General features: G+C 45.4%; 1 protein-coding gene across 1 annotated transcript in view; it reads left to right on the top strand.

Annotated features, from left to right (window-relative positions):
• Positions 1-16914, top strand: part of Ust (uronyl 2-sulfotransferase) — a 234491-nt gene that overhangs the window by 191220 nt on the left and 26357 nt on the right. The window contains exons 6-7 of the mRNA XM_090337984.1: positions 1644-1741; positions 3858-4015. Of these exons, the coding sequence (XP_090194110.1) occupies positions 1644-1741; positions 3858-4015 (256 nt within the window). The remainder of the gene's footprint in view (positions 1-1643; positions 1742-3857; positions 4016-16914) is intronic.

Raw genomic sequence — 16914 nt, 5'->3', positions numbered from 1 at the left:
TAGAGATACACATGGTATATGGCAAGATCTAAGGGCCAGGGAGAAAATCGGATTGGCTCATTTATGTTACCACCATTATAATAGCATTTGCAGAGAAAGTCTTAAAGTATTAAACTTTCTTTTTCTTAAAGCAGTCTTACCTTAGAAGCTTAAAGAAAAGAATGCATAATCATTTCACAATATCTCTGATGTTTACTGTAAAGAAGTGACCTGAGTGACCTTGAGTTTGAAGACAGCCCAGGCAAAGGCAGCAAGACCTTGATCTCCACAGCAGAACAACCCAAGGGCTGGGGCGTGGTGGGGGCGTGGCTCCGCTGGTCTAGTGCTTGCCTGGCACTCATGAAGCCCTGGCTTCATTCAGTTCCCAGGACTGATGGTAATAAAGGCTCCTCCCAAACATAAAAATCATTACCACTAGGTGGGGGGGAACCTTATGATTCTGAATGGTCCCCAGAGTCTGAGAGGCACTTGCAGAATGAAACACTGTAAAAAAAACAGCTGCATTGAGACTCGTCAGGAAAATAAAATGATTCTGTCGGTTCATCCTGTGGTCTGTTCTGACAGCTCAGGTCCTCGAGTTGCTATGAAGCCATGGGTCTATATGGACAGCGGAAGCTCACGCCTGCCTCCGCCTGCCCTTTTACCCAAATAATCACTGTCTCTTCCCGTAGTGTTCTCATAGCATGGCATGCTGAACCCCATTCATTTGCCCGACATTCTGAACCAAGCTCTCCGTCCATGGGGCGTTGCTCTAGTCTCAGAGAAGACTTGCTCAAGGGTACTTTTTTAAGTGAAGAATGTCTGTCTTCCCATAAATTGACCTTGTGGAATTATTGTGGATTCCTATAAGGAAATGGCCTTCTAAAGCTTCTGAGCCTCCTAGCTTTCCTCCTTCACAGCTAGCTGGGCTCCTCGGCCGGCCACAGCAAGAGTCCAGACCAGTGGACCAACAGGCTTAGCAAGTCCAAGTTTGGCTCCTTCCTTTCTGGGGGTTCCTGACTTTTTGCTTCTGCCTATCATTTGCTCATTCACCAATTTCTCCGTTATTTGTGTCCCTGCTTCCTGCAATGAACTCAACGTTTAAATGTACTCAGGAGGGTTTGGTGCTATTCTCATTGATTTCATTATGGTAATTGTATAAGTTAACTGTTGTATAGATGGAAGAGGAATGAGAGGAAATAGAAAATGTTTTTTTTCTAATGCAATAATTATAATGAAAGTTCAGCCAGGCTCAGTGACTCACCCATGTCATATACCTGAGGCTAAAATCAGAAAAGTCTGTGTTCTAAGCCAGCCCAAGTAATCCTGAGATGACACCATTCCACAGAAAAAGCTGGATGTGGTGGTGTACACTTATTGTCACTATTATGGATGGATTGGATGGAAGGGTAGATTTTAAGAGGAGCACAGTCCAGGACAGTCAGGGAAAATAGCAAGACCTTATCTCAAAATAACCTGAGCAAAAAAAAAAAGGTGTAGAGCACTAGCCTTGAGCCGAAGAAGCTTAAGATATGGTTGGATATGTGGATTCATAGGAAAATTCCCAACATTGTCATCTATGTAAGTGTACATTTTCCTCATGTGGCATTTGCCTGCTCCCTGCAGAGACCAGGAAGGGCTCACTGCCATGTTATCTCTCCTAGGATATCAACGAGTGCATTCTTGAAAACTACCCCGAATGTTCCAACCCCAGGCTATTCTACATCATTCCCTACTTCTGTGGACAGCATCCCCGATGCAGGTAAAGCCTTCCCCAACCTCCTGGCATGCCAGTGAACCTGCCTGATGGCAATTTTCTGTCCCAGGTCTCCTGACCTTGTAGAATTCAATTTATATTTACCTTTCTTTCTAAGATACTGTTTACCACTGTGCACTAAGGAAGGCAGTGAGGAAGCCAGCATCTGACAGGGGCTTCTGGGGACCACTCTGCAGAGCCATATATGTGACATGCCTCCTGAACTCTTTCTTATTCACCACTCAGCTTCTGACAACCACTGGGGATCATGGAGACTATAGAGTAAAAGCAGCTGGTAGCCTGTGCCTTCATACTACTTGGAGGTTTCCCACAGGACAGCTGTCCCTGCCTGGCACACTTCCTTGGGTCTGAGAGGCTGGAGGGCCATATCCAGATTCCTTAGTGGTTCAGATGCCAAACACACCTAAATGCGTGAGTCTTCTTTCTATAGTGACTTAGCTCACACCTGGGTGTCCCCAGAGTGTGGGGTAGAGAACCCCAGCTAATCACAGTGCTAGACATGACCAGAGTTGGCATCACAACCTTTGAAATCCTGTCCTAGACACAACTCTAGTTCACGGAAGAAATGATAAGGATGATGAATGGCCATCTTGGCTTGGTGGAACACAAAGGTGGTTAATCAAAAATGGCAGCCCCTCTCCCTCCACACCCAGGAACATGGAGAAGAAAGGGGTTGTGCGTTCCTGAGGAGACAGAGGGGAAGGGCTGGCTCTGGACTGCAATGCATTTGGGACGCTTTTTTGCTCTGCTGTCATTTCTATTTGAGTATTAGGTTGTTTGAAAGTGTAGTCTTCCTTAGCTTGCTTCCAAGAGTTTGCTTATGGGGGCCAGGGTTTGGCCTAGTGGTAGAGTGCTTGCCTAACATGCATGAAAATTCTGGTTCCATGCCTCAATACCACATATGTAGAAAAAGTGGAAGTGGTGCTGTGGCTCAAGTGGTAGAGCTCTAGCCTTGAGAAAACCCAAGGACAGTGCTCAGGCCCTGAGCTCAAGGCCCAGGACTGCCAAAAAAAAGAGTTTGCTTATGGTCCAAGCTCTGTGCATCATAAACACCCAGAGTTCAAGGGTCCTTCCCTGCCCTGGTCACCACCACCTCCAGCGCCCAGCAGTGCCTCCCATCACCTCCCTTACCAGCCATGTCCTCTAAGAGGCAGTTCCCAAATTCCCATTCTATTCACCATGCACAACAATAATCTTCACCCCACCTTCAAGTGACCCTGCTTCCACCTTTACAATGATGCTATGGGCCCAGCAAAGGTTATTACGACCATTTTTCAAAGGGGAACCCTAGCTTGTCTTATGTTCCTCTAGTGGTAACTGACAGTCCAGATCCAGAGCCTGCGCCTTTCTTCTGTACGTAAAGATGGTTCCACAAAGAGCCCACAGATGAGATGCTGCTCTCCTCCCTGTCCCTTTTATGTCAATGCTGTGACTGGACATGGTTGTGATTTCTACAAAACTCCTGTGTAGTGAGTCTACTATTTCAAAACTTCTAGTTTCAGACAAGTGTCAGTAGTTCATACACCCCCATAATGCTACCTAACGCAGCAGACTGAGATTTAGAATCACAGATTCTTATTTCCATTTGCCAGCAAAAGGCCGGGTGTAGAGGCATGGCTTAAGTGATAGAGTGCTGGTGGTGTGCAAAAAACAGCTGAGTGAGAGTACAAGACCCTGAGTTCAAGCCCTACTTCTGGCATTAGAAAGGAGGGAGGGAGGGAGAATGAGAGGGAGGGAAGGAGGGAGGGAGGGAGGGAGGGAGGGAGGGAGGGAGGGAGGGAGAAAGGAAGGAAGGAAGGAAAGAAGAAAAAACTCTTACAATTGTATTGAATTCACTTTGGTTCCCCTATTTATAAGCCATTCTGATTCTCCTCTTTGGCATCTGTAAGGACCTGTGCCTGTGTTTGAATTTCAACAATATTTAGGTATGAATTTCTACGTTTTCAAGACCCCAGACCTTATACATAAGTGACAGCAACCTAGCTGGAAAGGTCCATGGCCCCGGCTGCATGCTGGCGGATCCTGCAAGGCCATAGGGTTCGAGTTTCCATGGTTGTTGCTGCATTTCCAATGATTTGAAATGATTTTTCTCCCCACCAAGGGAGCCTGGGGAGTGGGCCCTTGAACGTGCCAAGCTGAACGTGAATGAAAACTTCCTGCTCGTGGGCATTCTTGAGGAGTTGGAAGATGTGCTGCTTTTACTGGAAAGATTTTTACCTCATTACTTCAAGGGTGTGCTCAGTATCTACAAGGACCCAGGTAAGCGGCAGACTCCCCCAGAGGCTGCGCCCGGGCTTAGTCACCTTGACAAGGACTCTGAAAACGAAGAAGGGACCTGACCCCTTATGCTCATGAAATATAGTTTTTTTCTGCCTTGCAAAGAAAGGCCATGAGAATGTGGGTTCCAAAACCTTGAGGTTGCCATATTGAGTCTTGATGGTTCTGTCTGTCCTGATCCTCATGGAAACTGAGATTTGCAACAATGTCCATTAATGAATGAATGCATTCTGAGCATGGCGTCCATGCCTGTGTGTGTGAGAGAGAGTGTGAGAGAGTCACTCTGGCCTCATTGTCACTTGACCAAAACACCATAGCATGTAAAATCAAATCATGTCACAAATTGAAAATACACCAAAAATTTTATTCTAAGTGATCTCCAAATAGAAACAAGAAATAGAACCTGGCAAAACAATGCCAAGGGCAGCCCACTGGGTTGTTGTAAGTATAATTCCATTCAGAAATTGTTTGGGTTTTTTTTCTCATTATTATTTTTACTTCAAAGAGATTTGCATGGCATTATCTGATGTTACTGGTCCTGTCTTCTTTGGTCTACCGCAGCCTCCCATACTAACTTGTTGACTGGTTTGTAATTTTGATTTGTTGTCCTGAGAGGAGAGAAGGTATTTTGCCTTACCAGAAAGGATCAGACAGGGCCATCAGCCTGAACCACACCTGCTGTATGGGCAGATGGCAAGGCTCAAGCAAGCTGTTGTCTGGGTATTTCCTAGAGACTGTGTTTTCTCCATTTAAATGCATGATGACTGAAGCCAAGGGGTGTGGCTCATGCCTGTAATCCTACCTACCCAGGATGCTGAGATCTGATGATCAAGGTTCAAAGCCAGCCTTGGCAGGAAAGTCCATGAGACTCTTACCTCCAGTTAACCAGCAAGAAGCTGGAAGTTGAGCTGTGACTCAAGTGGTAGAACAGCAGAGTTGAGCAGAAAAGCAAAGTGAGAATTCAAGGCTTTGAGTTCAAGCCCCGGTACTGGTACTGACCAACAAACAACAACAACAAAAAGCAAACTCTTGGAAATTGTGGGTCTGTTTTTCAGCCAGTGAACAGAGGACAGTCTCCCAAGGTCCAAACAAGCGTGATTAGGGAAGAGCCATTTCACTGATTCAATTTATACTGATTACTCTCCATTGCATTTGCTTATGATTCATCCCATTTCAAGAGTGGGAAACTAGGTTCTCAGGAGTGCAGTGGGAGCCAGCCCAGGCAGGAAAGAAAGTCCATGAGATTCTTATTTCCAATTAACCACTAGAAAACCGGAAGTGGTACTGTGGCTCAAAGTGGTAGAGCACAAAAACTCAGGGACAGCACCCATGCCTTGAGTTCAAGCACCATGACTGACCAAAAAAAAGTAAATCTGAGATGAGATGTTGAGAGACTAATCTAGTCTTCTTCCAAAAGATGAAAGTAAGAAGAGAAGGCTATCTCTGAGCCGTGGACATTCATGTATTTGTGGATTTTCTCCTCTTCTTCACTTTTGAAAGCTGACATGTTGGGCTGAGTATGTGAGTAATAAAATGCTTGCCTAGCACGTACAAGGCTCTAAGTTTCATCTCTGGCATTTGATGCAAAATAAAGCAAGCTGTCAGAATTTTCCTAAGTCATAATCTTGAGAAGATAAAACTTCAGTGGTGATAAATGCCAAAGTAAACAAGCAAATTAATTAAGGGCAGGAACATGTGAGTATTTGTGATTGGAGCAGACATATAAAAGCTTGAGACCTGGCCAATTACCAAACTGTTCTTGTTCAATAGTGCCACCTAGCCACACAGACAAGGAACTACACAATCTAGTATTATCCCGTGAAAGGTCTTTCTTCCTTGTTTTCAATCATTTCACCATGTATTTTGAGTATCTGCAGTCATCAGTATTGCGTTAGAGTTCACTACCTGTGTTTCTAGTTCAGTTTGAACACTGGTATCCCAGAAGGGAGTTCACTAGACATTTACAAGCCATCTTGAGAATGTTATTGCCAACTATGACAAAGGAAAACTGTAATAAGCTCTAAGTAAGGGACTTACATTACATACTTAAATTCATATATTCAGTGAATGTCTCTTTTAAATTGTCTTTTACTTAAATATTTTCTAGGCTGCAATGATAGAATACCAATCAAATATTGGGGAAAGGGCTTTTTGTTAGCTAGTTTACTTACCATCATGACATTATACTCTGAGTCCATTTGTCTTGTAGCATTCAAATCTGAGGACATTTGCTAGGAAATAATAGCAAATATGTAGAAGAAGAATTTAAACAGTATGCTACAAGGGAAAAAACTCAAGTTTTCATCATTATTTTGATTTTAAAAAATCAAACAGTTAAAATAAACAGTAATGGACACTGGCCTTCATTACAGTAAAGGTAGATATTCTACACCAAAAGAGCAGTAAGATGAGTCAAGAGAATCTTCTAGTTTGCTTTTTCCATGGATCTGCTTATGTGATTGAGGCAGATCTAGTTTCCAGCAGATTCTCTTCAAGATCCATGTCATTGTGAGATAATGTTTTGTTGGGAGATTGTCTGTTCTGCCATTTGTTAATAAGCACAATTGTGGCATATTTGCCTCCCTCCCCCCAAAATAAACCTGGACACTAACCCTTGCCTAAGGCTGGTGATAGAGAGAACCGCCCCCTAGGGGACAGGCAGAATTACAATTTAAACTTAAGCGACACCCACAAGATTCAGTATTTGAAAAACAGTTTGTTTTCCATTGCATTATGTGAGACTGTTGAGCTGAGGTAGGGTCAACCTTTGTCCAGCAGGTGGCAGTAGCTCTCCATTTTCCCAAGGAAATACCTATGGTTTCCTAATACAAACTCAGCAGAAGCAAGCAAAAATTAACATTTGAATACAAATGTACTCAATTAAGGTCCTAAAAATGATAACTTGAGTTTCAAGAGGATCTTAAGTTCATTAATTACATGAGTTTATTGAATTTTAAGAGCGCTTTTGGCCATTGGAGGGGTTGGAGCAGGGTTTAGCAGTCAAATAAGTTTATGTGTTAAACACACACACACACACACACACACACACACACACACACCAAGCTCATTTTTTTTCATTTTTTTATTCTTACTTCCCACTTCCTATTGCTTTTACACTGACACCAAAACACAAGTTCCTGAAAGAACTCCATTATCAATGCAGTGCATTATCAATTCACTATTGATTCATCTACTGTTCATATTCTCCATCAAGGTTCTTCTTACACAAGCCCCATCCAGAGTATAAACTCTGATCACATTAGCACTATGTATGTATACACACACACACACACACACACACACACACACACTCCTCTATGGTCAAACAAACATTTATACAACAATCACATATGAGTAAATAGTTCTACATTACAAAGCCAGAAAGTAATCATTCCTTACCAGGTAATTGGCAATTTATGAGGCATGGGTAGAGATGACCTTGTTTGATTCTTAACTGAATCCTCTGAAGTTTTCTCATTTTGTGAACAAAGAAGCCAGGCTTGGAAGAGGGGAACAACTTTCTGACACTTAACAAGCCTCCTCTGATACCACCATTGTCCTAAGTGACAAAAGCCATTTCAAGCCTTATTCCCAACATCACACAAAACACCATAAACCTGGGACTCTAAAACTACTCTTCATGTTTAAGCAAGAAGTCAGAGGTATGTGTGATGAAGCATTCACATTGTATATTGCAGTTGAAGTTGAAAGCTTAAAGAGAAATGGTCTCTGTTTGACATAAGATCTGTGCACCAAGAAATGATATCCAGATATGATCTGAGACTGGAGGTGTAGTTCAGTGGAACCAAACTTGCCTGGCAAGTGGGAGGCACTGGTTACAATCTTCTGCATTGGAAAAAAGAAGTCAGTATAGTTTTCTAGCCTATTATGCTAAGCCAGTGTGTGGTAATCCCCACAGAAGAGCCTGGAGAATTTGGTCTGTTTCTCTAGCAGTGATAGAGAAGGAGAAAACAGCAGAGCTAGAGTCTAAAATAGCACCCAGCCATTTAGGCTGATAGTATATAAGTTCAACTAAAGCTACTGGACAGTAGTTAAGTGTAACCCAGAATGTAATCACTTCTCTCTTTTAACTCTGAAGCGTTCCTGAAGGAAACTGTAATCCCAGGCTGACAGCCTTATTCACCTTCCAGATCTCTCTCACGAGGGTGTAGCCCCTAGATGTGTTTACTTTGTGAAAGCTTAAATCACCACATAATAAATACGTCTTCTATAGCGGGTCCCGTTGTCATGTCTCATGCCTGTAATCCCAGCCCAGGTAGAAGGACAATCTCAAGCAAAAATGCAAGATCCTATCTGAAAAAAAGATTAAAGCAAAAAAGGACTGGCTTCACTGGTAGAGTGCCTATCTAGCAATCTGAAGCTTCTAAATTAAAACCCTACTACCGGGGCCGGGAGTCTGGCCTAGTGGTTAAAGTGCTTGCCTAGCATGCATGAAGACCCGGATTCGATTCCTCGGTACCACATACATAGAAAAAAGTCGGAAGTGGTGCTGAGGCTCAAGTGGTAGAGCTCTAGCCTTGAGAAAGTCCAAGGACAGTGCTCAGGCCCTGAGCTCAAGACCAGGACTGGCAAAAAAAAAAAACAAAAACAAACAACCCTACTACCACCAAAACCAGAGTGTGTGTGTGTGTGTGTGTGTGTGTGTGTGTGTGTGTGTACAGAGAGAAAGAATAGACAATAGAGACAGGCAGATATTTAGATCCATTTCCTCTGTTGTTGCTTGTTATTACTAGAAATAATGCTTTACGTGTATTATTTTTATTTTTTTCACTTGCCTTGACAATGTTCCTCCTCTAGGAGACAACATTCCAAATTTATTGTGTAAGATGAATAGAAAGGACTTGATTTATAGATGTTGATTTTTCTAGTTAGTAACTTTCAAAACTGTTTTTGTTCTTCTGTGAAAATTAATATGTAGTCCAGTAAGCAAGAGTAAATATGTATGTGAGTGTCTAAACTCTGTTCACTCTGGGCAGAGTTAGAACAGGATCTGGCCAGAGAGTCTGCATAACCAGGGCTAGCCAGGTACGTCCTACTTAGTGGAGACATTTGTGCTGGGCCTTGGAGGGTGCATAGGAGTTTGCCAGATGGCTAAGGAAAGACTCCCGTTAGGACATGGAGGTCAGGAGTGGAGCTGCGAGGACTGCATTGCTGCATGCCTCTGACTCTCACTCTCTGCTGGACTCTAATTTCTGGTAAGCTCTGTCAAAATGTTGCCCGTGGCTGCAGTGGCAGCAGCAGCTCTCTGTGTTTTGCAATCTAGAACTAGATCACTCATACCAACCACAGAGCCACTGGCCAAGCCACAGCTGCTAGCACCCCACATGTCCCCTCCCCCTTTCCTGCCTTCTCCCCATCCTGACTCTTACTGCTAGCAGCAGGTCCATACCACCCCCCCCCCCGGCCCGCCCAGGACCCCACTGCCCTGCTTGGGTTCTTCTTCCTAGCTTTCTTCACAGCCTCCCTACCTGGGACCCAGCCAGCCTGTAGAGAGCGGGACACCCAGGGCCTGGGCCAGCCCTGTGTGTCTTGCCCTGAACCCCAGGGTCCCAGCTCACTTCTCCAACTGCCCCCCACGCCTTGCCTGATTCTACCCACCATCATAGATGCCTCACCAGTTCCCTGATACCACCTGACCCGACCCTGAGCTGCCTCGGGCCCTCACACTCATCACACATCATCCACCCAGACCCCTTGGTCTCTTCTGGGTCTCATCCTCTCCCCCAGCCCCTCTCCAGTGCTCCCTGTGTCGCCAGACTTCACAGTCTGGCCACATCTGGGGAGCCATGTGGCTTTCTCTCCAGATTCATTTCCCCGGGTGGCATGCAGGGCGGGCAGGCGAGGAGGCGGCGTGGAGCGTGGAGAGGTGAGTCTCCTCCGCTTTAGAATTCCTGCTTGCAGTCGTTTTTATTCGTGCTGACAGCAGTGTCCTTCACATCCAGCAAGAAGAGTATGACTGGGGGTGGAATTAGTCATCATAGACTTCAATGTTTAGACTTTGCTGCTACATGTCGCTACTTCCAAAACTTGACCTCAGAAACCCATGGTTGGCGTGTAAGAATCATTTCCTGTGGTTTTGTGCCTACAACGGTGGATGTCCTGTGCACCCAGGAACTGATGTGGCAATGTAGGGAGAGCTGGAGACGAAGGCTGGGATTGCCCTGCGCCCTCTGGCTGGGGCCCTGCCTTCCTACCACATTCTCTTAGGAAATGCACCCCGCGAGGCTGCCTCACCATTTCTATGACTCAACACTTTGTAATGGGAGCTTCTATTTTTATCCAACTCAGGCTTTTTCAAGTAGGAATATCATTTCAGTGTGTGTGTGTGTGTGTGTGTGTGTGTGTGTGTGTGTGTACTTTCTCATTCAATGTCTCAATTTTATCAACCTACAATACCCAGACTTTTCCAATCTTGCAGACATCGCTGCACCATGTCTCGGTGGTAGAGAACTCACCTAGCAGGCTGCCATGATGAGTTTCATTCCTCATGGCGCTGTGGCTCCACTGGTAGAGTACTAGCCTTGAGTAAAAGAAGCTCAGGGACCATGCCCAGGCCCTGAATTCAAGTCCCGGGACTGATGAGCAAGACAGAGGAGGGGGGGGAGGGAGGGAATGAGGTTGGTAGGGAGGGAAAGGAAGGAGCGTCAGTTATGTACGTAAGAGCTTACAGTTCTGGAGGCTTGTAGGCCATGTCGAGGAGGCCACATCCAGGGAAGCCTTCCAGCTGCATCAGAGCACAGATGGCGGCATGACGCAGTAATGGCTTGGGAAGGGGAGAACAAGGCTGATTTCTCCCCATCATCAATAACCTTCTGCCAAGATCATGTATGCACTCACAGCGTAATGACCCCAGTCTACGATTAGCAGACCGGCCTCTTTAGCTATTATCCATTTAGTTATTCACTACTCATCTCTTAAGTGCCCCCACTACACGATAGGGGGTACAGCAGTTACAATGGTAATTACATTTCAAGGTGAGTTGAACTCAGGCCCCCCTCTCTCGTGTGGCTTTTTGGCAGGAGGTGGTCATGTGGCCTGAGCGATATGTGCATTCCTTTACCTTCTACCACCGCACTGGCTAGCCAGTCTTGGCTGACCAGTTGGATTTTTCCATAGGTGCTTAGCATTTCTGGCTCCCCTTTCTCCTACCCCTCCACATCCACTTGTTTATTTTTGGTGCCAGTCCTGGGTCTTGAACTCTGGGCCTGGGCTCTGTCCCTGAGCTTTTGTGCTCAAGATTGGCATTCTGTCCCTTGGAACACTTCACTTCCAGCTGTTTTGGTGCTTAATTGAAGAGTTTGTGGGCTTTCCTGCTGGGCTGACTTTGAACCAAGCTCCACAGAATGCCAATCTTGAGCACAAAAGCTCAAACTAGGCCAAACTCCCCGGCCCCTCCCTAGCATCTTGTTCTTGAGTCTTGGATGCGATGTTCCCTTAAAGCTCTGAAAAGTGGGGGCGATTGCTTTGCAAGCATTCCCGGAGTCCTGCATTCAACAGCATGAGGTCGGTGTGGGCTCTTCTGAAACATTCTGTAAGCCTTTCCCTGGAGCCCCTGGTGAGCCTTTGGTGTGGAGGGCGGGGCCGGGCTGGCAGGCAGGGCTGCGTGGTGAGGAGTCTTTCTCACTAGGGGACCAAAGGAAGGGGAAGGAACAGTAGGGTTGTATTGGCTGGTGGTTGCTGGGCTGGTGGTAATTGGACTTTTCCCTTTGGCGTGGGGTCAGCATTCCTCCAGCCATGGGTGCTGAGGATAGGAGAGGGGGTGGTGGGGAGACCCCACATCTGGCTGCTGTTCTAGACACAGAGCAGTGCACATGCACTCGTCACTGGCTTGCTCTTACTCTAGCTTGGGCCAATCCTTATCTTTATTTTCCTTTCCTGTGAGGTAGTAGCTACCTCCAAAGCCTCTACTGTGATTCTCTGGAGCCATCCTAAGATTGCCTGCCCCAGGCCAGGGTCAAAAGAGCTTATTATAACATACCAGGCAGCATAAAGAAATCCACCAAACACTACTTGAAGAGGAGGAGCAGAGAAAAGAGAATGTCATAGAGGGGTTCCACTTATTCAAAGAGACCATATGCAGTATGTGGAATCTCACAACAAAACTCCTTGGCATTATTAATAGGTGCTAATTCAAAAATAAAGTGAAACTGAGTATCAGTAGCTCATGTCTGTAATCCTAACTACTAAGGAGACTGAGAGCTGGAGGATCATAGTTCGAGACAAGCAAAGGCAGAAAAGTTTACTTGACTTCATTTCTAATATAACCAGTTAAGAAGCCAGGTAGGAGGCATAGCTCAAGTGGTATACAACCAGTTGAAAAAGCAAGTTGAGCAACCATGAGGCCTGAATTAGAGCAAAAAGCTCAAATGTCGAAGTGCCATCACTTGAAGCCTGGGCTGGCTTTGAACCATGATCCTTGATCTCAGTTGCTGAGTAGCTAGAATTATAAGCATGAGCCACTAATGCCAGGTTCAAATACGGTTTGTTGGTTTTCAAATCCCTTGGAAGCCTTATCAGTGCTGGACTGGCATTCTCTTCTTGGAGAGGATTTCAGGAACTGATCAGAAGATTCAGTGACACCAGATTGGAGACACAGTGTAGGATCATTAGAGACAGCAGGAACTGGCGTCTCCATTTCCTGTGATGTCTGGGGTCCCTTTTGGTGAAGATGCTTTGCAGATTTTTGCAAGACAGTGTTGAAGGCTGCAGGCAGAAGAGTGGTGAGGCCCCTGCCTGGTGAGTGCTGTCAGTCAGCTGATGCGCTGGAGAAAGAGATCATGGAAGGGGCTAGGCCGAGCTGCTTGAGTAGCAGTAGCAGCAGCTCGTATAACAAATGTGTCATGACGAATGCACACAAAAGCCAGCGCTGAAATTCCAGCCACGCTGTGTCCAAGCCAGTTCAAAAATCATATAACCACTCCATTGGAGGGTTTTTTCCCCTGTCTAAATACATTCCATATGAGCCGTGGCGCTGGGCAGCCACGGCTCCTGCCTTTGCTAACAGAGCTGTTTTTAAAGAGCCCAGACTAAAAGGAAAAGAGCTCAAAGAAAACCCCCAGGCACAGATGGAGGAGGGAATGGGACATTTTCCCTAGCAAGGGATACCCCAGGGATGAAGCGGGTGGCCGACGCTCTGTCACCTCTCCTAGGAGGCACAGAGGAGTGGCGTTCTTGTCTGAGAATGGTGCCAGAGAGCTTCCAGTGGTGTCTTCGGTGGTCCTGGCTACCTCTGAGCAGCCCCACTCAAACTGGGGTCTCCAGATCAGCACCAGTCCAAAAGTTGTTGCTTTATAAGCCCATAATAAAGTAAAGGCAGAAATCTAGAATAAGCATTTGGAGCCATATAGAGACATCAGACGTGGCCATGACCATTTCCCCAATAATTTGGTTTTCTTGTAGTTTGCAAACTTAGTGGACATAGGTTTATGGGAGAACAAAGAGCTCATTTGCTGTTGCTTCTCCCACTGGCCTAGGTTGCCTGCTGGCCTGGTGAGGTCCAAAGCCATCCAGCTGGCAAGGCTACTGTCCAGGCCTGCGGGGTCCAGGAGACTCCATGACACTTCCCTAAGCTTGCCTTCTTTGAAGCTTTGGAGCTCACACCCAGCAGGGACCAGACCTAGACACTCAGGAAGAGAGAACTCCTTTCTCACCTTGATCCCTGTGGGATCCTAAACCTGTCAAAGGGGCCGCTTCCAGGAGGACTACCCCTGGACACTGACCCACAACTGCTAGGTAGCCTTGAGGGCTCTGTTTTGTCTTCCTCAGAAGATGATGAAAAGCCCTCATGTCCTGTCCTGATGAACCTGACCTGACTTTGGAAATGAGGCCCTTCAGATGTCAGGAAGTGAAGATGAAGTCACTTTAGACGAAGGAGGGCCTAAAAACTGGTCATTCTAAAGGGACACAGAACTTGAAAGACACAGAAAAGAAAGCCCCATGAAGATGGAAGTGGGTACTAGAACTGGGCTGCCTGCCTTAAGCCCAGAAATACCACGGAAGGTCAGAAACTGCTAAAAGCCAAAAAAAAAAAAAAAAAAAAAGATAGGGAGAAAGGGTTCTTTCCTAGAGGGGATGTGGCCCTGCACAGGATTTTGTTTTGTTCCAGCCACCTGGCACGATGGCGTATTAGAGCCCTAAAAAAATGCAGGTCAAGTCCTCTTCCCCTAGTTCCAGGTGGTGACCTGGACATGCAGAGGTAATGAGATCAACTCATATTTATAGCTGCTGACGTGAAGCACAACATGGATTTGAACCAAAAGCCTTAGACTTCAGAGATAAACCTTACCCTCTTGATAGATTTCCCTTCCTGGTTGGAGGCGGCAACTGGAAGAAGTGATCTCACATTTGAGAAAGCTGAGAAAGTGATTTCATAGTCATATAGTACAATTTAGGGAAGCCACTGATGTTTTATTGTGAAACCTTAATCGCGCTAGAAAACACTAAAGATAAATATTGTGTGTACATTTATGGTATAGAAATTAGATACCTTTTTGTACTGTAGACACATGCAGGGCCTGTTTCGAACAAACTGGAAGGAAAGACAGCCAATGAGCAGCAATTGTTCATTGTGATAATGAATTGTGATGGGTTTGTATTCTCCCATAGATTTATCAGTATCATCCACCTTTATTGTGAACAGCATGTATTACAGCCAGCCAGCCCTACCCTGGCCCTGTGCTCTGTGAACTATGTGGCAATTCCTGATGGCACAGCCAATGAGGCGACAGCCAAGGAGAAAACACACCAACGAGCAGTCAGAGGGCGACACCCGAGTCTCACAGCTGTGAGGCAGAGCCTGTCTGGCTCCAGGCCCACTGTGTTTCCTCCCATGTTCTGTGGGGTTTGCTATTTTTGTGATCAGAGAGAAAGGACAGTGAGAAGGGTCACCCTTCAATAAGAAGGGACTGGCCCTGGCCCCTCAGAGTTGTTTGTATGAAACAGGAAAATCGTTTTTCTTCTCTGTGTGGGGGGGGGTGCATGCATGTTTCTATTCTATTTTTTATTTCATTTTTATTATCTCTAAGTAATGACACAGAGAGGTTTCAATTCAACATGTCAGTTTGTGAGTACAGTTGCATCTTGAGGAAGAAATCTTTTCTAGCATCTCCCCAGAAGCTTCTGGAAGATGGGGGATGTTTCTGCTACCCCACAACATCCCCTATCCTTAGAGGTCAGGGCTGGCTCTTCTTCTGCCTCTGATTTCTGACTCCTTTCTTGCTTCTGAGGAGTTCTGAGTCCACCATGTAAAGCACAGTTTCTCACTGGGTTGTGTGGAGCAAACCCTGGGGTTTGACACCACTGGGGTGTCGTATTTAACCCCCTGCTTCGAATAATACAGCCATTGATTGAAGCAAAGCTAACTACCTTTTCAAACAATGCATTGGAGCTAATTTTAGTCTAGAGGAATAACCTCTGAAACACAGCTTCCACTATTGTCATCTGCTTTTTGTAGGTACCATTGACATGTTTCCCACATACTGTCTCCAGTACCAGCAGATAAGCATTGTGAAAATAAAATCCTATTCAGTAGTTCAATGAAAAGCCTTCAGCTGGGTCTCCTCTTAGGTATGTGGCAGGCTAGTGAGCCACTTCTCTGAGTACTTATTTTAGATCGTAGTTCTTCATTTGCTTGTTTTGTGCCAGTAGTGGGGTATGAACTCAGGGCCGCATGCCCTGTCTTAGCCTGTTCCACACTGACCACTGACAGCGTGTTACCCAGCTGAGTTGGGAACCCTCACATAGGCAAGGAAGGTTCCTGGCTCTACCTTCACATGGCCAGGCCTGACCACACAGAATGACCAGGGAGAATCTAAGGCTGCTCTCAATTGAGAGAACTGCCTCAATGAACTGGAGGCCAACTACCTTCTTTGAGCCAGAATATAGTGCTGGCACTCCCAAGTGGCAATGAAGTCTTGTGTTTGTGCAGGGCGATTTTTGGCTCCACTGCACTGGGAGATTTCCACATTATAGCATAGGATATTGTTTGCCTACGTATAATAGGGCGTATGAGCTGGTTCCTGGCACGCACTACGGAAGATTAACTTACTTTCACCAACTTAAAACCAGCCCCAATGGCTATCACAAAAGACCACACAACTCCCAGATTGTCTATAAGTAGATACCAAACCACATGTGTTATTAGTCTTGATCTTAAACCATATTATTATTAACACTGCTTGGGTTGAAAGCGAGCCCCATCGTATTGTTAAAATAGAGTTTCACAGCCTTTATGCAACCAGGGTACGTCACTTGTAAGATGTTTTTCCAAAAAAAATCTTAAATCCCAAATACATTTTTGGCAGAATGGTTGGTTTCTATGGTCTAGAGTTAAAAACTTGTAATTTAATTCCTCATAAAACTTCAATCAATTTCACGAAGGTTCTGCTAAGCAGTTCCCTCTGTTCTGCTTGAGATTTCCACTAGTCATCAAGAACTATTAGCGTATTCTTTTAAAATATTGATATTTTTCCATCTCAAAAAATAGAAAATAAGGGCTGGGAGTTTGGCCTAGTGGTAGAGTGCTTGCCTAGCATGAACAAAGACCCGAGTTCAATTCCTCAGTACCACATACATAGAAAAGGCCAGAAGTGGTGCTGTGGCTCAAGTGGTAGAGCTCTAGCCTTGAGAAAGCCCAAGGACAGTGCCCAGGCCCTGAGTTCAAGCCCTGGGACTAGCAAAAAAAAAAAAAGAGAGAGAGAGAGAGAAAAAAATACTCCTCAGTATCTGACTTTGTTGACATACAGTAGCTTGATTGTGGCCTGAATGATGTTCAGTTAGTGTCTCCTTCCCTTCTTCCTTCTCTCCTTCTCTTCATTCTTCCCTCTCTCCCTTCTGTTTCACATCAGTGCAGAAATAGCATC

The sequence above is a fragment of the Megascapheus bottae genome, chromosome 8, assembly GCF_031878675.1.
Source record: "Megascapheus bottae isolate mThoBot1 chromosome 8, mThoBot2.hap1, whole genome shotgun sequence".
Classification (NCBI taxonomy): Eukaryota; Metazoa; Chordata; class Mammalia; order Rodentia; family Geomyidae; genus Megascapheus; species Megascapheus bottae.
The sequence above is the reverse complement of the archived record's forward strand: the minus strand, read 5'-3'. Positions and strand labels throughout refer to the sequence as shown.